General features: G+C 38.2%; 2 protein-coding genes across 6 annotated transcripts in view; both read left to right on the top strand.

Moving 5' to 3' along the window:
• Positions 1–8474, top strand: part of EPHA6 (EPH receptor A6) — a 483151-nt gene extending 474677 nt beyond the window's left edge. For all 4 annotated transcript variants that reach the window (XM_088533416.1, XM_088533408.1, XM_088533399.1 and 1 more), the window contains 3 exons: positions 2112–2305; positions 4659–4808; positions 7769–8474. In XM_088533416.1, the coding sequence (XP_088389542.1) occupies positions 2112–2305; positions 4659–4808; positions 7769–7883 (459 nt within the window). In that variant the 3' untranslated portion in view covers positions 7884–8474. The remainder of the gene's footprint in view (positions 1–2111; positions 2306–4658; positions 4809–7768) is intronic.
• Positions 8475–20729: 12255 nt separating this feature from the next.
• LOC104566978 (ADP-ribosylation factor-like protein 6) overlaps positions 20730–27283 on the top strand; it is a 113181-nt gene continuing 106627 nt past the window's right edge. The window contains exons 1-4 of one of the 2 annotated variants that reach the window (XM_010213780.2): positions 20730–20876; positions 23263–23324; positions 24381–24449; positions 26783–26877. In XM_010213780.2, coding sequence (XP_010212082.1) covers positions 20754–20876; positions 23263–23324; positions 24381–24449; positions 26783–26877 — 349 coding nt within the window. In that variant the 5' untranslated portion in view covers positions 20730–20753. The remainder of the gene's footprint in view (positions 20877–23262; positions 23325–24380; positions 24450–26782; positions 26878–27283) is intronic. The other variant, XM_088533493.1, reaches the window with a different exon arrangement.

The following is a 27283-nucleotide window of genomic DNA, read 5'->3' as shown; positions in this document are numbered from 1 at the left end:
TAACAAGAACTATTCAGTGGTAGGAGAAAAGGATGTGGAGGAAGTTTTTCTCTGGCAGTCTGCTGATAATTTTTGCGAGCAGCCGTTTTGGCAGCCCAGGTTTACGACCACTGAAGTAAATCCCAGGGAGATAAATTAGGAGGCAGAAAGGCAGGTGGAAGGATTATCATACTGACTCAAATTTACCCCTAGGCATCCCCTCTGTCTGTGTGCAGCCAGCCCCAGCTGTACCCATTGGGTCTATCCATAGTCACAGGTGCAAAGAATTCGGGGATCTCTAGGGCAAATTATTCTCCCTTTTAAGTAGCCTGTACTTCCCAGCACTAATGTGGGCAGGTTTGAGATTTACCCTGCATGACCCCAGCCCCCTGTAGTGATGCAGACACCTATTTTTCATGCGGAGTGGTTGCTGCCTGAGGATGGGAGGGCTGCACTCTGCAGGCTCCAGTCTGCTTTTCCAAAATTCAGACACTCGAGTTATGCATAGTTGCAAGAACTTTGTTCCTCTCCCTACCAAGCCCTAATAGGGAGCTGCGGTCCTAGGGGGGTTTCATTACTGGTATTTTCATAATGCCTGCAGCAGAGCATTAGGCAGTGTTATACTGAGCCAGCAGCACTAATTCAGAGTTCAAGAAGAGAACAGAGGTATATTCCAGGATAATAAGACCAAATATATTGAAGCTACAGCTGGTGCTGTAGAGCATTGATTTGCTGTAAATAGGTTAATGTACCCCCTTCCAGCTGCATTAATATATCTGCAGCATGTGCATTCATCTCTGTGAAAATGATAAATGTCTCCTTAGCGCAGAGTGGGTATAAATGCAGTGGGTATGTTTCTTGTAAGTAAGTGTACTGTATTACAGTAAATATCGTGTACAATTATTTTTGCTTTAGAAAGCATTCAGCATTGTCTGGATTTTTATGGGAAAGGATAAATTTGGCTGGGAGGTTAGGTGGCTGTTTGTTTGTCTTTTCCCCTGTCCAACCACTCAGTGTCTGGCCTTTCTCTAATAAGAAAACATGGCAGTGTCATTTCTTCCAACGTCCCCGCTGCCACCACCATCTACTTCTGAACCTAGTACCCCTTCCTGTCTCCATTTTTAAACCTCATGTAGAACAAATGCAGTGACTTTTTGTGGATCTTCCCTGGTTATGTCCTCTCATATCATGCCGAGCTGTCTAGCGTCCTGTTCCAACAATGTTATGTGTGACCAGTGCTACTAAAAACAAGCCTCCCTTCAATGCCCATCAAGTAAAATTTTCCTTACATATGATTTATTTATGACATCAAATCCATTTCTTTCCAAATCTCAGCTGACGATGTGCTTTTCTACCTCTGCCAAAACTGGCAGTTTTACTCACTTTCAGGGAATAAAACTGCCAACTGACGAGTGGTGTGTGAAGTAAGACCTTACTTCATTATTATTATTATTATTCTTTAAATCATAAACGGCTTGGATGTACATTTTTCTGAAAGAAGCTGTGCAAAATGATGTTGTGCTCTTCTGTTCTGCTGAGTGAGATACACTGCTTGAACTAATCATATTCTGAAGATCAGCAGACCCAAAATATCACCAAGCAAATTTGCCAGATGCTGCATTGCACATTTGCAGTGCTTCACTGTATCATGACACTGCCACAAATGGTCATGATGCAAATATTAAGGCATTCATTCCAGTATGCAGTGGCAGATAGAGGCGGCCCCGTGACTCCATTCAGTACGAGACCAAGCTGCACATGGAGGTAAAAGACAGCAATAGTTATTCTTTCTATCTCCTCCTCCTCCTCCTTTCTGGCTTGCATGACAAGGATGGCCGGAGAGCCTAAAAGAAAAGCCTGCTGTGTTTCATATGCCAACAAATTGCCCCACGTGCACTGCGCGCCGTGGGGCAGCCTGTTGTCGTTGATGCTGTTTGCTCCACCTGAGCCCAGCTTCAGAGCGTACCGGCCAAACTGCTGCTAGTCCCAAATCTCCAAGTGAGGCCCCAGCAACACATAAAATGAGGGTATTTTTAAAATCATTAATCGTTATTGCTGGTCTATAATTTCAGCTTTACACTTTCTGCATTTAATTTTAATGCCCAGTAATCATGTACATTATATTTCTTCAGGTTATACTGTCTATAGAAGAAGGTTACAGGCTTCCAGCGCCCATGGGCTGCCCAGCTTCTCTTCACCAACTAATGCTTCACTGCTGGCAGAAAGAGAGGAACCATCGCCCAAAATTCAGCGATATTGTCAGCTTCCTAGACAAACTGATCCGCAATCCAAGCACCCTTCATACCCTAGTGGAGGATGTACTTGTGTAAGGTTCTCTTCAGTACTTCTTGTTTGTATCATCCATGATGGCTAGATGTGCTCATTGAATGGGTAGGGGCAGGAGAGAAGGGTAAAAGTCTGAGCTTATAGAGTTAGAAGGTTTCAGATAATTTTGTGGTTTGTTTTATTGCTAGTGCACTGTTATGAGGGGACTTTTTTTTTATGAAGCCATGTGGGTGATATTAGGATTTTTCCCTTTTTTTTTTTTTTTTCCCCCAAGTTCTGTCTGTGAACACACTGACTAACATTAATTTGGGGGAATCTCCTTGTTCAGTTTTTCAGTGCTTTTCCTATGTGTTTGTTTTCTCCCGGTAATTTCCTTTCCCATGCAGCATGCTGTTTGATAGAACTCAAGCAGTTTGTGGACTGGGTTGGAGTAATTTCCTGCAGTTATATCTTAGCTTGCTCAATCTGTGTCTAGCTGCAGAAGATTTATCTAGTTGCAGCGATGATCAAATAAGAGCTCATACTATTACCGTTCCACAACAAATTCTTGATGGTATTGTCCAAAGCTTTCTCTTTAGTAATGTATTAAAAATGAATGCAGACACAATAGAGGCAGAGCTGTAGTGGAAGACTGACAATTTGACTGTGACCCAAGGGCCCTTGGATGTCAAACGAAATCAGTGAAGCTACAATGGGATAAAATCAGTGAGTTGGCCCTCACTGTGTTGGTTAGTGGAAATTCACCCTAAGGTAAGGTGCTTTCACTGATACCCCCTAAGCTAACAGGAGAAAAAACTCAGAGCCTCTAGGCAGGGCTGGCTTTGTGGAGAAGTGTTTTGGTTAAAGAGGTGCTCAGTGTGGGTTTGGAGATGGGCTGAGAGACAGGGCAAAACCTGAGCCTGGTAGCTTGCTGTGGAAAGGTTGACGAGAGAAATAAATCTGGAGTTACTACAGCAAGTTGGCTACCACAGTTCCATGTGCCTGGGATTGAACATCCCTGAGTTAGAGTTAGTAGTCACACACACACACACACAAACAGAAACATACGCATATATATAAACAAATATATACACACACACACGTATATATGCACATGTGACTTCTTACTTATTCTCTTGTCATTTTATATGGCATCAGAGTAACATGTTTATATTTACTTTTACTTTAATACATTAATTGCAATTTAAAGACTCATGCCTGTTCTCCAAAATCAAGTTTTTATTGAGCTTCCCTGCTTGGATAGGTTTTCTTCTTGCTTGGGAATGCTCAATGCAGATAATCTGAATGGCTATTGTGTTACTGATATTTGAATTTATGAGGTCAGCAGTTTTTCTAAAAGAATCAGAATAATTCCAGTTGAAAGAGACCTTGGCAGGTCTTTAGCCCAGCCTTCTGCTTGCAGCACTTGTCTGTCTGTCATTTTCTCTATCATTTTGATACATGAATGAATATCTGTGTGTTTCTGTATTCCAAAATATGTGGCAGAAACTTAGCATGTTATGGTGTGTGTCTTTGTACCTTCTGCATAAGTAGCATTTTAGCACTCAATGTTGGCTAGGTTTTGCTGTGTCAGTTTTTATTTGATTGTTCTTCTAAAGACTATAACGAAGCTTGTGTAAGCAGCTATGTGTCTCTTCATTCTGTTCTTACAGTTCCTCCACACAAATCATGCAAAGGCCTCACCAGCATGATACAGAATAAAAGACTGGAAATATATACCCCCAAATTGGATTTTTTTTCCATCATTCAGTTTCAATTGCAGTAGCATTAGGAGAAAGAACTGAAGCAGAAATGCAACTAAGTTACCTCCTTCATTTTTATTTACTGCTACAGATAAATCTGTGTGAAAGCAAAGATACAAAGCTGTGTTCTTTTTGCTTTTTGGGGTTTCGTTCTGTAGCGATTGTTATCAAAGTGTTCCCACTGCCTAATAGCAATAAAAAGCCTTCTTTTTTATTTGCAGATAAACGTAAAATAATCATCTTTCAGTGTTCATGTTTTTAAATTGTAGCTACCTTTATCTCAGGTTAAACTTTGTTTTCTCTCTGTTTTGACTGCTGTATTATCCTGAAAGCCATAAGATCTGTAAGGATATAATCTGAGATAACAAAAATACAAACAGAGGGATAGGTCTGTTCTTCTCTTTCTCACTGAGCTGCAACACATTTAAAAATGTGTTGTTTAAGAGACACAATTTTACAGGGTAACATGATTTTTAAGTTTTAGACAATGGGATAAAATCAGTCTTTGGAGAACCTCAGTTAAGATCTGACCTTTAGAGCTCAGGCTCCTCTCCCATTCCTTCTGCCTTTTAATAAGAATAATGTCTGTGAGAGTAAATCAAGTATCCTGTTTTCCCCTTCTTTGGTAACCTTTGCATTTTGCACCTACAGAATGCCAGATTCACCTGGTGAAGTTACAGAATATCCCTTGTTTGTCTCAGTTAGTGACTGGCTGGACTCAATAAAAATGGGTCAGTATAAAAATAACTTCATGGCAGCGGGTTTTACAACCTTGGATATGGTCTCAAGAATGAGTATTGAGTAAGTATCTACTCTATTATTCCTGTCGTGGTTAATCTGGAATTGTTTGGATGCTACGGTTATAAAATGGTCACGATGTATGGAACAGGACTTTCATTTGCTTTCATATGTAAGCTAATAAAAGATATAGATCTTATCAGAGCAATATTGGAGAAAGATATAAGTGAGAGCAGATAGTTTTATTCTGCAACTGTACTATACGCTACCAAGCTGGAGTACCAAGCACTTGTATGTGTTTTAGGGGAAATCAGTTTTGATCTGGTCCACTGAAATCTGGGGCTGAGTGTTTTCTCTGTTGGTTTAAACAACATCAAACCTAAGTCATTCCTCATGTGGACGTTGCTCCATACCTTGCTGCCTTTCTTCAAATGCTCTCTTGATCCACTCTCTTATTTTGGGGCGGGGGGGGAAGACTGCACAACTTGAAAGTGTTTTTCCTGAAAGCATCTCCAATTCCACTCTCATTATTGAAATGAAAATACTGCACACAGTAATTAAGGGTCTGGGCAAACTATGGATTTGTATGGTAGCATAATATTACCTATTTTGTTCTTTATTCCTTTCTTGTTAATTTATAAGCTCTCTTTTTATTTGGGGAGCATCTATATTAATTCCAATATCCGGTTGGTAATGACAAGTCAGTTAAGGTGCAACCATTCTATATGTGAAGTTAGAATTGTTTTTCTCCTATATGTCCTCTTTATATTTATCTAACCTGAAATTCATCTGCCATTTTATGACATCGTCACTATGGCATAGTTATAGGGTATATATAGGCCTAGTTCATAAGATCCTTCCAAACCTCTGCACAGCTAGCGCTTTCCCTTACTGCCAGGAATAACTTCACTCCTCTGTTCACCTGTTTTTCCAGAGCATTTACTGGTTTGTTGGACAACACAGAGGTCAGCTTAGGTCCCTGCAGATTTCCCCTGTTGACTCCGTTGTAAGAATGGAGGTTAGGAATTTACTCCTGACGGCATGTCTTCTAAACAGTCATTTGTAAGTGCAAAGATATTCTCATGCCATAGCTCCTTATTTTCCTTACAAAACTTTGATGAGGGACCTTCTCTAAAGCCTTATGGAAATCCAGGGAGGATATGTCAAATGGTTCACCTTCATCCATATGGTGCTGGCTCCTTCATAGCAAACAAAAAACTGTAAAAGAGGAATTCTGTCTGCAGAACCCTTCTCTTCTCAAAGAGACTATATTTATTCTGGTATTTGCTAATTACATTCATTATTACAGTTTCTATTATGCCCTACACTGAATTCCGGCCTGGAGTTCCACAGATCTCTAATGTGAACTTTTTTTTCCCTGAGCACATTTTCCCCTCCACCATGCCTCAGGCATCAAGGCACTTTAAAGCAAGAGGTTACACATCCATAGCTATCTTTGAGCTCCTCTTGGCTAAATACAACATTGTTCCGGAGATGTGTTGCTCTTTCTTTTTTTTGTCTTATTTTGCTTTTTGTTTCTCCCGCTACTTCTTCTGCCATCACTTCCATTTCAAACAGATTCTCTGGAAGGTTCATCATAAAGGTTTTGGCGTGGGAGTCACTTCTTTAGCAGTGAACATCAACTCAAATCAGTGCTTTAATCTCCCTGCAGTGGCCAGTTTTTCTATGTTCTTTCATATCATGATCATGATCATCAATAGGCTCTGCAGATACTTTGGCAGGCTCCTTGCAGCCAGTGAGTTTGCAAAAAGGTTTATTAATGGTTTTATTACTGGATGCCTTTCACTGGTTGTTCTTCATTTTTGTTTGGTTTTTGCCTGCTTTACTTACCTGTGAAAATACAGATAATTCATCATCCTTTCTAGTTTCTTCTTTTTGACACCACTTCAGGTTTCTTTGAAAGATTCCCTCTTTCTTCATATAACCTTTCTTACCCCATTCTTTAGGGATGTTTGCTTCTCTGAGCTTTATCTGGCCTTTCTGGATAGGTGGTATGCACCGGTCCTGCATGTCTAACACCACCTCCCCTGCAAGGGCTTACTGTCTTAGCTGCCTCTTTTCGCTTTGGCAGGCTACATATTTTTGCATAGTCCCTTCTGATCGTAAGTGTTGTGTATGATCTCTCATATGGATGTTAAGCTGAAATACATAGTAGCTGCAGCTACTCAATGGCTCTTCATTTGCAGGATAGTCTGCAGGTATCTTGAACTGCAAATCTTGAACCCATAAGGATCACATTTCATCTTGTGGGCTCCTTAACTAGCTATACCATGAAAATTTCTGAGGATCTCTGAACGTGCAACGGTTATGCTATGTTCCAGTGTGAATGTACACAATTGACAGGGCATAACTGAAATTTCCTGCCCTCGCTGCCTCTCTGATCTTTCTCAGCACATTGCAGTTGGTGATATTTAGAGAGCTGAACTAATGGACTGTGCAGGATGCTGAGAGCTGTTGATTTTGTTTCTGACAGCGTTGCGCTCCGTGGATGTGCTGCCCACGCTGCAGTGCAGGGCGAGATGGGATGAAGGGGAACGGGGAGGGAAGTCTGGGTCAAGCGGGTAGGCTCACTGCTGTGCTGATCTTTGGACCATCTCTCATCATCATTCCCCAAGTTATCAAAAGCAAAACCTCAGGAATTCCTGCCTCAGGGTTGCAAGAGTGAGCTCTGTTCCCCTACATGTGTGAGTGGAAAGAAAAATGTTACCACAGCAATAGCCAATTTTTATTTGGCTCTTAGGTTCTTATTCAGGATTTGGAAGAATTTTTCACTAGTAATACCACTGCAGATAGCAATATTCTAACTCCAAGATTTTTTTTTCTTTTTTCTTATCTGACCGTCTTTAAAAGGTGGAATTGGCAAATGTGGACATCTGCAGCATTATTATATATCCCATTTAAGAAAGTAAACGGTCCTAAAGTGGGGCAATTCATCGTATAATCTTTTCTGTGCATGAGGCTTTGCTATACTTGTATCCATGATGAAAATTTTTATTTTACAGTGACATTAGAAGAATTGGAGTTGTACTCATTGGACACCAGAGACGAATAGTGAGCAGTTTACAGACTTTGCGGTTACACATGATGCACATACAGGAGAAAGGATTTCATGTATGAAAGTACTAGAATCAAGTGTGTTTTGTGCCTCAGCATTTCTAAAATGGAAAATATTCTCATTCTTCCCTCCTGCTCTTCCCAGCTTCAAGAACTGCAGTCTCCTGCTCAGACTATAAAAGTACTTCTATGTTAATGCTTCCAAACTGGAATTTTTAATCACACTGCACAGTTCCTTCGTCAGTTATCTGCCAATAAAATCCTGGCCTACTGCAAGACTCTTGCTACACATTGATGAATAACTCAGCATGGATGTGTAACTTTGTATAACAGTTTTTGGGAAACTTTCATGAACTTATTTGAAAGTAGCAATCTATTTGGCCTGGTGTGGCTTCTTTATCGATGTATTTAGAGTTTGCTGGTAGATCGAAAAGTATTTGACTTCTTTCATGTTCTGTGACCATGTAACTTCCAATATCAAATGTGCAATCAAGAAGTTTGACATAAATATTTATTTTATCTCCTAACTAAATCCGAATGTATGGGTCCTATCATTATATTACTTTATAATAGTTTAAACGTTGTTAAGCTGCTGCCTCAAAATGTTAGAATTCTTTGAGAAAATGACCGATGATTTCATCTAGCTGATTTCCATTGCGTGAATTGGGAGGATAGTGAGAAAAAGTTGTTTGAAATCGTTAGGTCTTTGATTTCAAATTCCTTTGGCACTCGACACTTTTTATGCTTTAAATTGTAGATTAAGTTTTTAAATTTGTTCATTCTTGGGATTTTTCACCACTCAACCTTCTTTATTTTGTTTACTCTGCATTTGCTTCTACTACGTGGGAGATTATCCCTGGAAAACCGATGGTAATGTTTTCGTAGCCACGTGTAAAACATGGTTGTCAGCTCTCCGGTGGCCACATGACTTGAGAAAGCTTTCTGTTCCAAAAACGCAGGCCTCCTCTGCTTGAACTAAGGGTGCTCTCCATCGCTGGTGTAGACCTTGGCGGGCCAGCCGCCCGTGGGTGACGTGATTATTCCCGTGTCAGCAGGCCGGCCGGACCATCCAGCTGAGGGCAGTGGTACAAACACAAGCTGATGCGGAAAGTTACGCTCTGTGGTATTCAGCTATAGTGTGTACAGTAGATACAGGCAGAAAAGAGACATAGGACAGCAGTGTAACAATATGTTGCCTTGAGTCTACTTCTAACTGCTTTTAGAAGTAAAGCACAGACTCTGACGGAATGGAGTTCTGGTTACTACGGGCTAGATCTTCATTTAGTGCAAATATCTAAATGACAGCGAAGATGGATAGAATTCTCTTTAGAACTCTTCAATAGCCATATTTACATGCAAGAAAATGGCTGCAAAGGCCTAACGTAATATTTGTACCTCTGTAAGACGTAAAGCTTTCATGTTTTATTCAGACGACCTTTCCAAACTTGTGCGTGGGATATGCGCTGCTAGGGGCTGAGACGTGAGCGCACGTCCGCGTGCTGTAGAAGCCACGCACAGATCTACATGCATGTCATATGTAAACCGAGTGCAGATGCTTTTGTTAATTTAGACATGGTTTGGGGGACTTTGGTTAAGTTACGTGGCATTCCAATATACTTGAGCATTACAGATCTTCAGTTAAAATGTGCATTTGGGCAATTAGTAAAATATGTGTGTGTATCAAAATGAATTAACTACTTTATGTAATCATAATGATATTTACTGCTTAATTTCCAGCTTGCAAATCAAAGTGTATTTCCTGACACTGGGAAAAAGGCTGTTGTATACCGGTGGCAGAGAAGGAAAAGCAGAAAGCAACTCAGAAAAGATTATGCTTCCAACCAGTTCACAGAGTAAGACATGCTAGGCCTGATTCACTCTTGTTACTTTATGTTGAAATAATTTCAGTAATTTAAATGGGATTACAGTAGGGAACTGAGTACATTTTCCTTTTTTTTTTTTAACATTAAAAAAAGATTTAACTGAGGAACAAGTTTCCTAAAGCTGAGTGACAATTTGATAAGCATGTTTAAAGAAGGGCAGAACCAGTCAGTCCTACTCTAGCTGCCAAGGTAATTTTATGGGCATGAGTAGCCCCACTGAACTCGGGAGGACTGTACAAATGTGTGTGTTTTGCAGGATCACAGGTCTTTAGTGGAAAAAAAGTCTTTGTTCTTTCCTGTTACTGTCACTTGGAACATTCTGGCCTAATTCAATATCAGAATAGTTTTTGGTAAGGATTCTCTTATGAAAAGAAAATTGTACTTACTTTTGAATCCTTTAAAAATAACAACATCACAGAGCAATGTAGGAGTTGGGTTTTCATTTTCCATTTTGCCTGACAGTGTTTCCATGGCCATCTGTGGAAGTAGCCCCTCTCATATTTAAATACATGACTGAGGAGGTATGAGTCTGTTATTTGTTAATGGGGTCTCAAAAATGCTCATAATTAATCCAAACCATATATGTGCACTATTTAATTCTCCTTTGCATGTTTATTCATTCCTGGTAGTGTGGATGCAAAACTGCATGTTACATGCACACAACAAGATATGTTTCATGGAAAACGATTTCCAGATTTATCACACTACTGAAAATATATTTTCAATAGAACAAATATAGTAACAATATTAAAACATTTATTAATCAGATATATTTTTTATATAAACAAGTGTTTGGGTAACCAGAAAGGAGCAAACAAGGGATTCTTTTGGTGAGGACCTTTATTAAAAACATTGTAAATCCTCTCCAGGATTTTGTGCGTTTATATGGCTTGCTTTTTGTTCCTGGTGTTGTGCGATATGACACTTTTATAATTGTTATCTTGATCAAATTTACATTTCCCCCATTTTGGAAACATTTCATTTTCTCTTGCTCAGCTTCCTTGCCTATTCTTCTGTTTTATTCAGTGCAAACAAATGTGCCAGTACTAGGGCTTTTTTACATTTCTTTTTCTTCATTAAAAACAAAACGAAACCAAACAGGTGTTGTTTTTCAAATTTGTGTGTAATTCTGTGCAGGCCACAAGTGTATGTGTGAAATTACAGTAGCTTTCTTTGTTATAGGGGATACTTTTTATCAGGTGAAAATTAGCTGTCTTTAGTCATCCTGCAGCTTGTATTGTACAGTTAAGAGTTTAAATTTAACAAATGTAAGCAAATCTAGTAGGCTGTTTTTGATAATCTGGACCACCTTACACAGTGCTTCGTGACTAAAATTACTTGTTGAAAGTTTGCAAAATAATGTTTGTGTGAGATGCAAGAAAAAATATACATTAAAATGTGGGCATAGATAAATAGTTCTAAGTTAGCTATTTACAAGTAAAAGCCCTGTGTAGGCCATTCCCACAAATCTGTTGATTGTCTTTCATCTAGAACAAAAATTTATTTACCTGTACAAACTTTTAAGCACTGTCTCCAAAATGTGGTTTTAGTGAGGGCCCTGACCGCTGAGCAGGACCAGGTCAGCTTCTCTTGGCCAACAAGTGTCCCCCCATGCCAACCACAGCGCTTCCAAGGTTGACTAACAAGCAACGTGCATGTCCTTGCAACAGAGTGGGAAAATCATCTAATATGGAAACCACAGCAGTCATCCTTACCTGCCATGCCCACTTGTCTGCGGGAACCCTGGGAACTCCTGGGAGGAGATCTTCTTCCCTCCTTTGGGAAGTCTGCATTTAAGCTAGTCACTTGGGCTCCCTTTGAATCCATGGAGAAAAGTGGGCCTTTGGAGGAAGCAAGTCATCTGAAAAATGTACTTCCGTTACTTTTGGGTGAGATAAATTGTGCCAGAGAAGTGCCTATTTCTCCTACCTTACTGTGAAAGAGACCCAAACAACTAGCTCAGGTCCAGGTATCTGTACCATGAATCTCATGTCTTGATTGTATCTAGTCCTCCTGCTGAGGCCCTGAAAAAGAGAGGACCTAGTCCATAATGCTGATGTTAAAAGTAGCAGAAAGTTTCATGGATTCAGCTTATTGGATGTTTTCAGATTGTGTTTATTGAGAAGTAATGGGATTTTCATGAGGTGAAAGAAAAGGGAATTGAGCTATGTAGTCTAAATTTTTCAGAAATGTAAGTTTCTGATGGATTATTTTGATCAGTTCATTGATTGTTTTTTGGGGGTTGTTTGTTTTGTAACTTAAGACTAATAATTTGCCACTTTTGAAGATATCCTGAGTTTATTCCTGAGCTCTATTGAGTTCTATTTCAACGCAGCTTCATACAGGGTATAAAGATGGATCAAAAGTAACACTCAGACTTCCTTGATATAGATGCAGTAGAGAATTACTGTGTGGAACAGTTGGCACTGTGGAGGTGCCTAGTAAGAGTGTATTTACCAAAGCCAATTCAGCTATTTTAGCTTGGCTGATGGACTGGTTCCAGGGGACCCATTTTGGCAGCTGGGAATTCTTCCTGTGACTGTATGGTAGAACTGTAGCTACCCCTTCATGGACCCAGTCCATCGTGGAGTATGCTGTGCGTAGCATGGGAAGGAAATAGTAATGAATGTGGCTGCAGTAACCGTATGAGCCAGAGGATTCGCTTCTAACCCAATCCAACCCATCTTTTAGAGTAACAACAGTAAGGGTCATAAAACAAGGCTATATCCTACTGCATCCTCCAGAAAAATACTTAAACGGAAATATGCTTCACTTATCATAGATATGTGCCTGTTTCAAGAGCACTGTATTCTGTTAAACAGTATTCTTTCAGAAAGAAAATTCTTCCCTTGTTCACCTAATGATTGATCTTCCCTAAAGAATGGCAAAGGTAATCTCTTTCATTTTATTGGACATTTTTTTTCTTTGAGAACAAGAGAGAGATTTTCTAGGCTGAGATAACACAGAGTAATACAGTGATCATGAAATGTCCAGAAGAGACAACAAACCTCAGCCCAGAGAACAAAAAAAGACCCTAAAGATTAGAATAACGTCCAAAAGGAAGAACTGTCCTTATTGTGCTACAGAGCTGTAGAATAAACAAAAATGTTGCACGAGACTATTGCACACATTTAGAGCTCACAAGTATCTTCTGCCATCATATTCTATATCTGTTAATGCCCACTGCTCATCCATGAGTGCTATGGTTGTGTATAGATCCTCAGATTAGGGGCCATGCCATGTTGGGCCCCTTTTGGATATAAAAAGTGTGTATATATAAAGATTTGTATATATAATGTATCATAACGCCTGAGATTTTTCATAGCTGCAGAATTTAAGTATATAACTCCCATTAATGGTAATGAGGCTTAATTGCATCACTGGCTTTGAAATTTTTAAGCAGCATGCACTGTATTGAAAAATGTTTTTCAAACTGGCTTGCTCACCTGATACTTCTGATCTAATGCCACCACACCGAGTGCTTTTCAACCAATTCTTTTCCATGCATCCAGTTACTGTAGAAACCTCTAGTGATTGTAAAGGGGAAGAGAGGTGCCCATGAGCCAACATTTATATTAGGATATAGACCATTCTATAAAAACTTTTCCCTCTTCTGGCATCTAAACATCTTATAATGAAATTATTTTATTTTAAATATCCATTCATAGGCTGTTACGAGCTTAAACAAGGGACCTTTTCAAGGGAATTTGAATAAGCATATGCCAGTAAATGCTGTAACAAGATGTGTTGAATTTTAGAAAGGAAAACAGACAAAAAAAAATTTAATGAAGAAACATGAGGTTAAAAAAGGGATCAGCGTTAACATATATTTCCATATCTTATATGTGAAATAATAACAATTCACATAACAACATCTATTTGTATGTATGTTTCTCTAAATATTCTACATTAATATGCCTTTTTTTTCTCCAGCAAGAGACTTCCCAAGTACATCTTGTTTTCCACTAATATTTAGCATATTATCCGTTTTTTATATCTGTATTATATGACAGTTTATGAAGACTTATACCTTTGGTTTTGTGTTAAGTAACCTTGAATCTATTATCTGAAAAAAAATTATTTTGGGGAATTCCACACTAGAATCCAAATATTTCCTTCTGGTTGTGAATTAGGAAAAATATGTCCACTGAATCAGGCTAGAGAGCTTGATGCTTTGACGGTCCTCCAAATCAGCTAGAGGAAAAAATCTATTTACTGGTTCTCCAGGGCCCAGTCTATGACCAAAGAAAAAGTACATCCATCGTAACACCCACTGTAATTTTTTTTTCTAAATTTTATAACTGAAAGACTAACTGTTCTTCATGTTGCAAACTGGCTTCTTTTGAGAGGCAAATTGTTTTTTTTCCAGGAGAGCCTAAAAAAATATTGAAAAGCAGAGCTATCCAGTTAAGAGTGGCCTACAAACTGACTTTTCAGTTTTCACAGAATCACAGAATTGCAGAATGGTTGAGGTTGGAAAGGACCTCTAGAGATCATCTAGTCCAACCCCCCTGCTCAGACTGAGCTCTTCCTGACAGTGATTACGAAGTAAGCCGAAAAGCAAAACAAGAACAATTTTTTAATATGCTGAATGTGTTGCACTGTATAATTTGTCCTTGGAGTCACTTTATGTGCAATAGTATTAATGAAAAACTCCAGCCAGTCTTTTAAATTTGTGCATTTTTTTTGTTGTTGTTAGTAAATGCCAACTTCACAAGTTACATTGTTGTCTTGTGAAGGTTCTGCTCTAAAAGACCTTGTATTTCCGCATCCTGCTGAAGGATTTTAATAAACTTTATGACTGCAGTAGTTACTGGAACAATGATTTAACTGTGGAGAATTAAACGTTTCGGTGTCAAAAAGCACTCACTTCAGTGGCACTAGGTCGAAGCTTGAATACATGTGTAGTATATAGGATTCAGCTGTCCAAACAAATTTTCTCTTCCTGCTCCTACTGCTATCAAAGTTCATTTGTTGTTAGAAGACCAATGTTTATTAGGAAATAAGTTGTAATTCAAATTTATTGTGCAATCTTTTTGTTAGATTTAATTTCTTTGTTGAGAGTTACTAGTTCTGGGGTATAGTTTAGTCATTCATGGTATGGTCCAAAGTCTGTTAAATCCATAAATAGATATCAATGGAATTAAAGAGGTTTTTCAATCAAGACATTCTGTAGATTTGCTTGGGAGGGATAACCTACTTTGAAGGGGCTAAGGCCAATACCTCAGTGAAATAGATTATGGTTCCTTTGACATGGGAGAGCTGAGTTGCAAGATACAAGAGCTAGCTGCTGCACTGCAATGTATCTGCAGTGGGCGACCATCACCACATTTGGAATAAGTAGTTTAAAACAAATGTCAGCATTATACTACACATCTAATAGAAGCAGTGTAGTATCTAAGAGAAATGTCCTTTTTTCCTCTCTCTGAAATTTTCCACGAACTCAGGGATTTGATTCAGGATAAAACTACACTCCCTGTCAAACAAAAAGAATTTACCAAAACTACAAACTCCTTATTTGTAGGATTTAATTATCTTTATATTTCCTAAGCATATACCATTATAAAATATGATCCCCCCTTCGTAACAGCTGCTTTGATTATTTTCCCCTTTGAACAAGCTCTGTTTTGCACTCCTACTGCATTATCGTATAAATTCTATGGTTTTTCATTTACTGAAAGGCACAATACCAAAAACATGAATAATGTCCTCCCAGTGGTTCTGTTTACTGGACTCTTTCAGTAAACCCGTATTTCAGAAAAATCAGCCTACTCTAAAACACCTAAGACACGCACATGCTTCAATTTAAAGCTTACGACCAGGATTGTGCATCTGCCTCTCCCCAAGGAAGAGTTGAATTGGCAGTATTTCAGTCCAACTTCAGCTCCTAGTGACTTCAGTAGCAGCAACAGGTACTCTATACTTCTCAGGATTGTATCTTCAGTTTATCAAAGAGAAAAAAAAGGCTTAAAAAGATCATGTGAAACGGTCTTTACTGAAAGGCAATATATTCTAGCAAAGCAACCCTCATTGATCATGTTGGCAGAAATTGTTTTAATTTTGTCATCGGCTTTGTAAACCTGTATAACAAACCATCTTCACTTACAGAAAAAAATACAAGAGTAAATATTTGATTACCTTCCAGAAATTCACTTTGATTTTCTCTTGGAAGATAATGTGATTGGTATGTTTTCTCAGGATAGCTTCTATTCTGTGTATTGGTTTTAAACGTAAATGAAAATAAAAGGGTTTTAATCTCTGTCTCTTCTGTGAAATTAGATTGTACACAATTAAATATGACTGTTCTTCATAGTTTGCTGTTCTAGCATAGCCATAAAATGTATCAATGTATGTGTATATATAAATATTTGATGACCGACACTTATATTATATATTTAATCAGCCATGTCAGAACATTAAAGGTAGATGGCTCCTAAAGTAACAATATAATCATGATAATACTTGTGAAGTATTTTACAAACAAACCGTGGCCTCAGCACAGATCTTGTATCCGTATCAGTATTCTGGAAACCACTTTTTCTTTAAAGATCCCAGATAACATTTGTGTTTTGCAGTTGCTTCCTTTCCTCTTTTCAAGATATATTTTAATAATGACAACTACCTGTAACAACAATCTTCACCATTCATCTCACAGAAAAACAACCTTAGTACTATACCTCTAAGTTATGTATCTTCATTGGTCTGCAACTTGTGTAGCATTGCATACTGCAAGCAAGATCTACTAATTCTGAGAGACTGAACATTTCACAGCTAGTATAGTTGTTTTCCCCCTGGGACTGCCTCACCATTTGGAATGACTTTTATTCATGTAATATAGCTCCCATATCTGTTCCAAGTCCATTTTTCTTTCTGTCTTTTAGCCAGTCTATGAGAGTGGAATAGCCATGAAATAATGAGCTTAATATACTGATTTGCAGTCCCAAGAGGAATTTACATAAAGTGAAGTTGTTCATATTTACTGAAAAGTGGTGTTATCATTTTTTTTTAATTCTATTATTATAATACTATGATGTTCCATGTAAATTTTCATGTGCTGGCATGCCTACAAGTTAATAGTGTAATAGAATGCTCAGCTCTCAACATTAGGATGTTTTTAAGGTGAATTGCATTACATATGCCATCTATTTGCAGAAAGAATATGGGGTTTGGCAAAGCTACCTGCTGAGCAACATAATAAGAATTTTGTACAAGGTACAAGTTACTGATTATTATTGTATTTTATTTTTCTATGATTTCCTAAGAGGCATTATCAGGTCTTACAGATGGGGTAAGCCTGTTTATTAAGATATTTATTAGCAAATAAAAGTTACAGTACTGGTGGTTATTTCTGAGTCGATGTTTTTGTCTTGCCTTTATTTATGGATATGATGATACCCAGGGAGGTCTGTCATCCAAAAGAAAGCCTCAAACCCTCAGCTGCTCAGGGTTGCTACTGTACTTCAGGGTGTGGGCATGGGGGAAAGTTGCAGCGAAAGAGCACTTGGTGCTCTTACACTTAACCACTTAACATTTACCGTGGTGGTTTGCAACATTGTTCGCTATCACAGTTGGTCACTGATCCACACAACTCCTTCCAGGTAACTCCTTCTCTTCTGTTTTCAAAAACTCTCACTAAAATGTATGGTTTTGTAACTGAGTGCATTATTTAAATAATGCTAAGGCAATGCACAATGATTCACAAGCAGGTAAAGACCACCAAGTAAACATTCAGCCCCTATCTCATGAGGTTTAAAACGTAAAATTTAAATTCTCTCTATGCCATGATGCCATGTTTAGCCTAAACAGGCTGTCCTCCCCAGTGCCAGTTACTGTTACCATCTAGGCCACAGGCTGGCTTAAGGCTTTCCCTCTACATTGCACATCCACCAAGGGCCTGCTTAGGAGCGCGGGGCACTCTGCACCGCTGACCCTGCTACCTTGCTCTCTCGCTGACCGCTATCGGGCTTTTCTTTGTACCGTTAAGAATAATCACCAGGATGATTCCTCCGAGCGCTCCCGCTGTAGCTCTGCTATAAGGGAAGGCAGCTCAGGGCGCCCCCGTGTGCGCGCGGTAACACCGCCTGCAACCGCCTCAGACCCGCCCGCGGCCGTTGGGACCGTTGGGATCGGGGGCGGGGCCTCGCCAGGGGGCGGGGCCCACACTGGTGGGGAGCCCGCCGGAAGAGGCGTGGTTGCCGCGGAGGAGGCGGGGCTTGGTGAGGGGGCGGCGGTTTCCTTGGTAACGGCGCGAGCGGTGGCAGTTGGTGGCGGTTGGGGACGGGCTGGGCGGCATCGTGCGGGCCGAGGTGCGTGACGGGCCGGGGGCGGCGGTGGGCTGCGTGGGCTGGAGGCTTTGCCTCCTCCGCTTCCTTCTCCTCCTCCGCTGCCGTCCCCGGAGGCTTCGGAGCTGCCGCGGCGGGAGCGGCGGAGAGGCCCCGTCCTCCAGGCCGTGCTGAGCAGCCGGGTCGCTTGCTCCTAGCGCTCCGGGGTCCTTCCGGCTCCGGGCTCCACTCGGTTCCTGGCGGGCATGGGGCTACTCTCTTGCTGTGAGAGTTGGGGGGTCAAAATGACCCTGGTAGTTGAAGTTTTAGATAATACTATTCCTCAAGGGCCTCATTAGGGTGGCCCGGGCAGCTCTGGTATTTCAGCGTTTAATGTAAATAATTACAAATAATCTGGATAATTTAGATAATCCAATTTAATGGAGTTTGGAAGAGGTCTCTGAAGACTGGCCTGATCACCCACTCAAAAACTCCACATACCCGCTTTGTGTAGCACGTGCTTACTGCTGATAACCAGGGTGGCAGGTTGTGATGCACGGCTTGGCAGTTACAGAAAAGAGGTGGCAGAGCCAAGGCATCACTTGCTGGAGCCCCTGCAGGACTGTATGTCTCAGTTGGTGCTGCTGCACAGCCTGGTTAGTCCCTGCTGTTCTAGAAAGTGCCTTGTGTGAGCAGTTTGCCTTCCTCAAGAGTTTCACGCCCTGGTTATTCACAGTGAATATCAGTCATTGATGCCTGAAACAGATTTGATTTAGATTGTAGGCTGTTATCAATTCATGGACTTTGGGAGCAAGGTATTTGACCAAACTCTATTTTAAATAATTTAAGAATCAGTCTAACATTATATCCTATTTAGTGTCATAGTCTAAGTAGTAGTTGGCAAGAAAAGAATCTTAGGTACTTCAGATGCAAGTTACCTCAATAATAGCATCACCTCTTATGTCAGCTGAATGCAAATCTGATGTCCAGTGAAATTCCTGTGTTTCTTATCAGTTTTTCCAAATGCTTGCCTTTTCAATTGGCTATGTTTCATTTGTTCCAGGTAGCTGCTCTTTTCACCTGTAGTTCTTTTTTAGCTGGGGAGAGGGCTAAGTAACCAAAAGTAATTTTTCTCCTTCGCAGTTGTTATAAGAGTTTTTTTTAGATAAAATGGCCATAATTAACATGTTGCTAGAAAGTGTTTTTGAAGAATGCATTTTGGGCTTGGGGATAAAATGTGAACCAGAAACATCCAAGTTTTTGTGTTTTTTTTTTTTTTTTCCTCTTCCATTTAAGAGTGTCTACAAGATTCACTCCTCCTTCCCTGTATGGTAACCTTTTCTCATTTCAACCTTCAATATAGTGGATGAACATATGAGATCAGGGAGATGCCTATTTGCCTGCTCTTTTCTTGAGTTACTTTCATTCATTGGGAGGCACAGTGAGGTTGCGCATATCCTAGAGTACTTAGGCCTGGAAAAATGAAATGTAATCTCTGTTCTTTCAGAAGTTTTCCCGCAACATCTTCCAGAATATTCTGTAGTCATCACCTTTTAATTAGTGAAAAAAAAAGTAGCATTTCTGCAGAAATTAGCAGTGCTTATAGTCAAAAACCCTTCTAAAGCTTCTGCATTTGTGGTATTTTTTGATGTGCTTTTTTGCTCAGCCATTTAATAGTTGAGTGATCTCTCCATTACAGGCTGTTACAAATCAGCTTAAAGTAAGTTACAGTAAAAGTCAATATTTCCTATTGAAAATTTTGTAATAAAATATTTTTGTGCTGGAAACCTTTTATCCTCCAGAGTATAGGCATTCAATCTTAGTTGTGCAGAGAAAAGTGTGTTTTAATTAAAAATAGGAATCACAAAATTCTTTTAGCATGAATTAAGTACTTCGTTGAGTGTGCTACTAATCTTTGTTTTCAGATTGTTGTTGATTGTTGAAGGTGGTGTTGAACTACCACTACTCAGTGGTAGTTATTTAGAATGTACAAGGGTTATTCTTGCAAACCATGTTCAGTTAGGTGCTGCAAGAGAACACAATAATATAAGTGAGCTTCCTCTCATGTGTTACTGCCAGGTAGCTTCAATCAGACAGCTTCTGGGCAGGAATAGCAGTTTGGCTTCCACCTGACCTGCAGCCGAGTGTTATGTTGTCTAGCCTCATATCCCTTGAATCTATTATAATCAGATTTTACTTACAGTGAGTGAGTACCTAATTTATATGTGTTAATATCGGCAAAGCTGTTAAAATTAACGTTTCAGTTGAATTGACAGACCATACTTTATTCTGATTACAGTACATCACATAGCAGGTGCTTAAGAAGGCAAATACTGTGTTGCTTTGTTATCTGAGTTATAACTGACTGTGTTTCTGACATTTTGAATTAAAATGCAATTACCTTTTTTTTTTTTCTTTCAGTTCAGTGGATGGTAAGGAGGTGTGATATTTGTGCTGCTATTTGGAATACTTAGAGTGATGCCAATATTGTTGCCCAGTGACTCAAGGACACTGTTATATTGACAAGGCTATAAACGGACAATCTACTTTTGTATCAAGGCTTCTTCGCTATAATCAGCTTACGCCCCATTTACTTAGTGTACCAGGCAAACCTGCTGTGACAGTGTTCAGATAGTGTCTTATTCAAACCCTTCTTTTAAAAGTTTAAGGACATCTTAACACATGCCCACCTACTGTGTTAGCACCACTGTACTTGAAACAGTTTTTAAACAGTTATTTCCTTCTGTGATCTTCTGAACAGGTGATTTCTGCATATTTGAGCAAGAATTATGGGATTATTTGACAAACTAGCAGGATGGCTTGGACTGAAGAAAAAGGAAGTTCATGTTTTGTGCCTTGGTTTGGACAACAGTGGCAAAACGACAATTATAAATAAACTTAAACCTTCAAATGTAAGTAACCTACTTAATTCCCTGGTAACTTCCTTACTGCAGAGTTGATGTCTATTTAAACTGTTTTTGCATGCTGTTATACTAAATATGACTATGGAAGAGTGCTGAGTTTTTGGCTTTTTTATTTCATGCAGTAGAAAAAATGTATATTAGTTCAAATTAACTAAAGTTAATTGTGAGTATTTGCATGCATGTTATGAAATCTAAAAACAACACTGCTAATGTGGCAGTATTTCAAAGATCACACCGTAAGAAAGTGTTTATAATGGCTGAAATTAGGATCTGAAACATTCTTAAGTCACTTAAATGGTACAGATTTGCAATTACAATATATGTACCAAACATTAGATGAATGCAGTTCTGTAACAACCTGTCTTTGTCTATATTTATTACCTTTGCTGTAAAGTCTTACTATTTAGTATGTAATAAAAATAAAAATAGAAAATAGCGAGAGATGCAAATTGAATTCAGCATTTTGGGAGTAGGGTAACTTTAAAAGGAGTATCAGTTAGACTTATAGTATCTTGCGCAGAATATAGTAGAACTACCTTGCCTTTAAGGAACTGTTTTAACAATTAAAATTGCTTAAGGAATGAGAATATATGGATTTTGGGGGACATGCTCACAGACAGAGGCTTGTTCATCTCCATTATATGCATTTGAGATGCTCTTAAATTCTGTTTCTAGGAGGATGCAGCTTTTGTTCATTAACTTTCATTTGTTTTTTTTTTTCTGTAGAGTACAAATGAACATAGTTTAAAACTCGAACTTGTTAGAGAGCCTGCTACTATTCCTTTCATAGGAATTATTCTTCCACTGAAAATTAAATAGAATTATAAAACTAACTACTCTCTGTTGCCAGTTGATTGAGGAAAAGATATGATTTGAATTGGGCAAATAATATTTTTATATGTATATTTTTGAAACCTTCATTGTAGCAGAGTTTTATTGTAGCAGAGTCATTGTAGCAGAGTCATGCATTAAATAGCAAAAGATTCAGAACTAGGGTTGAAAACTTCAAGATTTATCACAGTGATGGGTATAGGAGAAGAGAATTATTCAAGTAAAGTAAAAATTTCATATTTCCTTTATTCCCTTTCATACTTCCTTTACTTTACTTTTCAAATCACATGAATGGATATTTAATTGTGAATGTTTTCAGTTAATCTGATGTTTTAGGAAGGTTGATTTGCATGCTGCTTGTGTAAGTCCCACCCTTGCAACCCAGTGTTCCTAAGAACTGCTACTTGGCCTTGGGAGTGATACGTTAGTTGACAGGCAATAAGTGTATGCCTCTGTTTTGTTCTCCATCTGTTTGCAGTTACCTCTGTCAGGCCTGATAAATATGCTTGAAATAAATGTTAAAAAATAGCACCTCTTCTACTTCACACCAAATAGTCACTTGATGACAGAAACTGTTGAAAAACTGATTATGATTGCTGAAATACCTTTTTTTTTCATAATGAAGGTACAGTGAAACAAACTAAGCTTGTTTCAGTTGTATGTGAGGAGGAGTCAAGTGCTTATAGATAGTCTTTGTAATAAGAGGCTGTAGAAAGTCTGTAAAAGGGATTTTATGATACTTTGTGAGGCAGCTTTATAATCTGCCAGTGTCAGTTTTCTTCCTGCTCAATATCTTTGCTCCTTAGAGAAGTTGTTTGGTTGTACCAACTTAGCTGATAAGTTGCTTTGATGGTGCAACAGTAGGCCTGTTTGTCAGTCTATTAGTAAACCTGTATATTTTGGCTTTCCTTTCTGGTAAATAGTGGTTTCCTCTACTGATCTGATAGTTTGAATAGAACTACAATGAGGTCATTGCGTTATCTCTGCTGTATACTTTCCCATGTCAGATGGGTTCCTTTTGATATGAGTATGGCAAATGTAGTGTATTGATAGACTTATGTCCCCTTTTATCCAAGAGGCTTGGGATACTTCACAGTCTCAACTCAAACAAAACTGTGATCTTCAGAGTGCAAAAATACTTTGATGTCAGTGGTAACTCTTTAAGCTGTCATGTTCCTTGTTAACATATCACATATTTATTTCATAGGGAGTATACGCATGTGAACGCAGTAATTCTAGTGTAAAAGCCAGAGATTTCACTCTTAAGGCTGAAATGTCTTCCATCCCTAACTTTTATCCAATAGTATCCATATTTTTGTTTCCTAGAAAATACCAAACTTTGATCTTGAATTATAGTTCTTTTCTGGGAACTTATTTAATACACACTACCTAGATTTCTGGAAAGTTTGTATTGCACAGAGTGCACAGAGTTTGGTGTGGGGGGGAGGGTCAGAAAGATGTGTAATATATTCATGCTTTTGCACAGATTTCTATAGTTTCATGTTTTTTAACTTGAATTTATAATATATATATTTTTTAAAAGGCTCAAACTCAAGACATAGTTCCAACAATAGGATTCAGTATAGAGAAATTCAAGACATCCAGGTAATATGCCTTCTTTCATTTGTTTGTTTTAACGATAAACCTGAATATACATGTAATAGGACTATTTTGCTCTTTCAGTGTGATACTGTTAAGTATAATGTGCGGTAGTATCATGCAATATTATTCAGTTTGCTGTTTGAAATGTTGTGGTATCCTGGTGTCCTAATAGTGATTCAGGAGTGGCAGTGTTAGACCCTATTTAATGTTATGTGGTGCTATAAAACTGTGTGCAGAAAATTTTGCAATAGTGCATCTGATTTCCCAAGGAATTTGTGAATCAGGCACTTTTAGAGACTTGAAAAAGGTCAGTTGCTTGGAGAGTAGCCTGTATTCCATTAAGCACTGGCACTGGAGAGACTCTGAAGAGATTGCATTTTAATCTTATTAAATAAAAAATAGTGTTTACAGCCTCAGAAGTATAAAGATGGCAGGGGCAAAGGTCAGGAAAAGGAAGACGAAATTATTAGTGGAACAAAGGCTGAGCTGTAAGGAAAGCTGGGATACACAAATGTGAAGTGATGAGACAAAGATGTTTGAAGGACATGATATTAGTTATTTTTATTTCTTCAACCTTCACAATATATTTTTAAAGGGTGCAGTGAGGCTTCAAACCAAGTAGCATGCCCCATTGGATTCGAAATCTGCAAGAAAATATTTTTCTCTTGAGCTGACATGTAAAATTGATAGGTATTATATCTGTTATATACTTATGTCATAATAAGAGAGCCTGAATGAGAGCTTATGTCATATTTGATGTAATTTTATAACCAATTTAGTTCTTGTATGTAGAAAATATGCAAACAATATATAAACTTTTTATTGTGAAATCTTTCTATAGAAAGACCACAAAACTGGGTACAATATTGTGAAATCAGATATAGTACCAAAGTTCCTTTTGAAATCTTTTCCATTTGATTAGAATTCAAGCTGGTTTTTTTTTTTTTTTTTTTTTTTGGCCCTTTTTTTTTCTTGTCAAGGTAACAAAAAATACTTTCTTTGCAGTTTTGTTTTTTATTTCTGTGCCTCATACACTTTTGTTTTGTTTTGTTTTTGCAGTTTGTCTTTCACAGTGTTCGATATGTCAGGCCAAGGCAGATACAGAAATCTCTGGGAACACTACTACAAGTAAGCATATCATTTACTTTATTGCCTATTAATTATTGTTGTTCCTGTTAGCTGACATTGATGTTATTTAATCAAAGTATGATAATACCTCGTGGTTAGAAGTGGTTCAGAGAAGACCCGTGTTCCACAGGAGATCATTCTGTATTATGACAACTTTTTTTTTCTGAAAAAGGAAAATTTGGACATGTTGTTAAACAGAGTAGTTCAGGGGACTTCTTGTTAACCCAAATTTTTAACATACTAGAGATGAGATATAGCAAAAAGCTCCATCCTGGGGCTGGGGGGCGGGAGAAGGAGATAGGGTAAGCTGGGTATCTTACCTTCCTATTCTTCTCTCTATGTGTGATTTAGGTTCCCAAAGATGTTAACTGATGGCAGAGATTGTTAAAGGGGAAGTGAGATACCTTACAGTATAAGGCATATGTAACCAAGAACCCAACTAAATATTCTGTAAATGTTATTCATTAAGCAGGGTATTCACTGTATTTCTACCAATAAGTAGTACCAATATGATAGTATTATGTAAACACCTCTTTATCATATTTGATTTACTTCTAACAAAATTTGAAGCTTCATATTTGTTCTTTCATTGTTACTCTCGTAAGCCTGTTCTTGGCCTAAGGTGAACGGCACAGTAAATCCCATAGAAATAGCTTGAGTTCTTTACCTTGAATATTTTATATTCATGCCTGTTTCATGTGGCAGCATTAACTTTTACTCTAAGGTCTGTCATCATCTGCTGCTGCAGAAATACATTAATATGAAACTTGTATGAGGAAGAAATTTTCAGAATAGTTCACAAGTGCATCTCCCAAAACTTCATTTGAATTTCAGTGACGGATTTCCTTAAGCTGCTCTCAAAACGCTAGTTAAAATATTTTTTCTGGCTCTTATCTTTAATGCAGCAACTATCCCTAGTGTGCCATAAACTGCTTTTAGTGTGTTTATGATTTTTCTAAAAGGGAATTTCTTGGGTAATGCTGGCAGTGAAATGTACGATTTTGTCCACTTTTCTGATTCAGTGCAGTAGTCAAATATCTCATTTAACTTAGCTAGATATAATATAGGCATAAAGATGTACTATGTTTTGGCTATAAAGTTAAGCAATATTTAATTTTGCAAGAATAGCAAAATGGCAATTAAATCTTATCAAATGTTTGTGTGTAAGCAGGTGCTTCAGAGTACCTAAAGCTGTTCTCCTTTTTAGCTTGGAACTATCTCCTACAATGTTCTCGAAGTATGTTTCTCTTAAAGATTTTTAAGCTTATGTTGTGTTCCAGCTACTGTGACATGTTTGCAAAGTTATTCTGGGGTAGCATATGTATCCTAGAATTCTTGATCCCTCTATAGAAGTTTTGTATGTTCATGAAAAATATTTAGATGTTCTCAGCTAATATGCAGCTTTATTTACAGTACCTCAAAACAGAATAGGTCTTCCCACACGATCATAGGCTGATCAAGTTATTTCTGTTATTCAGTAGGTCTAGAATTATTTCTTATCAAATTATGAAGAAGGTGCATGATGCTGAAGAGGTGAGATTGCATTAGTAATGATCTCTCTTGGAAATGCAAAATGAAGGAGAAATACATATTTATATGTATTAACCGAATGAAAAATACTCTTTTTGTGGTTCTTTGATGAATTCAGATGAACGGTTAGACTTTGGCTTCAAATACAAAATGGAGCATTGTCATAAAATATCAATAATACCCTGAAATCATGAGCTGCATAGCAATTATAGGTATTGCATCGCTTGTCATATCACCAAGGAAAATGTGTTAATGGTTCTGAAAGTTGAAAGTTCTCACATGTGAAACTCAGAGCCAAAAAATCTGATACTGTTTGTGCAGCCACAACACACACAACACAACACTTTTGTCAAAGTTGTTGAGACTGCAGAGGTCGCATTATTTTAAAAAAGGATAATTGAGCTTCCTCTAACTAAACCTGTCTTAGTTTAGGAACTAAAGCATTTTGACCAAAACCTAACTCTTGAGGTTTTCCTTGCATATTTACCATATCAGCATTGAAGTTGGTTACATTTCAGAGGTGAATTTTCTGCCTCAATAGTGAAATCAAGATTTTCTGGAGGTTGCTTGTAAACTTACAAAACTGGCAACCTCATTTCTCAGAATGCCTCTATGCTGGTAACCAAAAGACTAAATTTCATTAATAGGCCTAGATTTAAATACTAGTGATAAATATCAACAGGAAATAGAAGGGAAAAATATCAGGCTTGTTTGTTCTTTTTGGTGTTTCTGCTAAAGCATTTTCTTAACCAAAATTTAAGAGAACCTATAATGTGCCTCTTTGCTCTTTTTATGTTATACAGAGAAGGCCAAGCCATTATTTTTGTCATTGATAGCAGTGACAAATTAAGAATGGTTGTGGCCAAAGAAGAACTTGACACTCTTCTGAATCATCCAGGTAAGGAGGCTTTTCTTCCCCCCTTCTCTCTCTGTACTTGTTACATTGTCTTAGGAGAAAAACTTCTTGCTTCACACATTCTGCATGATGACTGTTTTACAAATATATTAGCCATTCATGAATACTAGAATAAAAATGGTACTCTTGAATAGTTTCACACCTATTCAGATTTAGACTTTGATCATTGAGTTATGAGTTGGATTGGTCCCTAATTAATCGTTGTAGACCAAAAGTCATGTTGTTTTGACAAAGAATAAATTTTGAGACTTAAGGAAATTGGAGAGCTTGTATACGGACACTAACAAATACCACAAACATTTCCAGGATAGCTGTTAATTTCTCTAATGTAAAATTTCTTTTTTTTTTTCATTGTCATTAGATTTTTAAAGTGTGAGAAGCTTTGTTT

Source organism: Tinamus guttatus, unplaced genomic scaffold, assembly GCF_059628265.1.
Source record: "Tinamus guttatus ecotype Peru unplaced genomic scaffold, ASM5962826v1 Tinamus_guttatus_pri_ptg000035l, whole genome shotgun sequence".
Classification (NCBI taxonomy): Eukaryota; Metazoa; Chordata; class Aves; order Tinamiformes; family Tinamidae; genus Tinamus; species Tinamus guttatus.
Note: the sequence above shows the minus strand (reverse complement) of the source record. Positions and strands in the feature narration are given on the sequence as shown.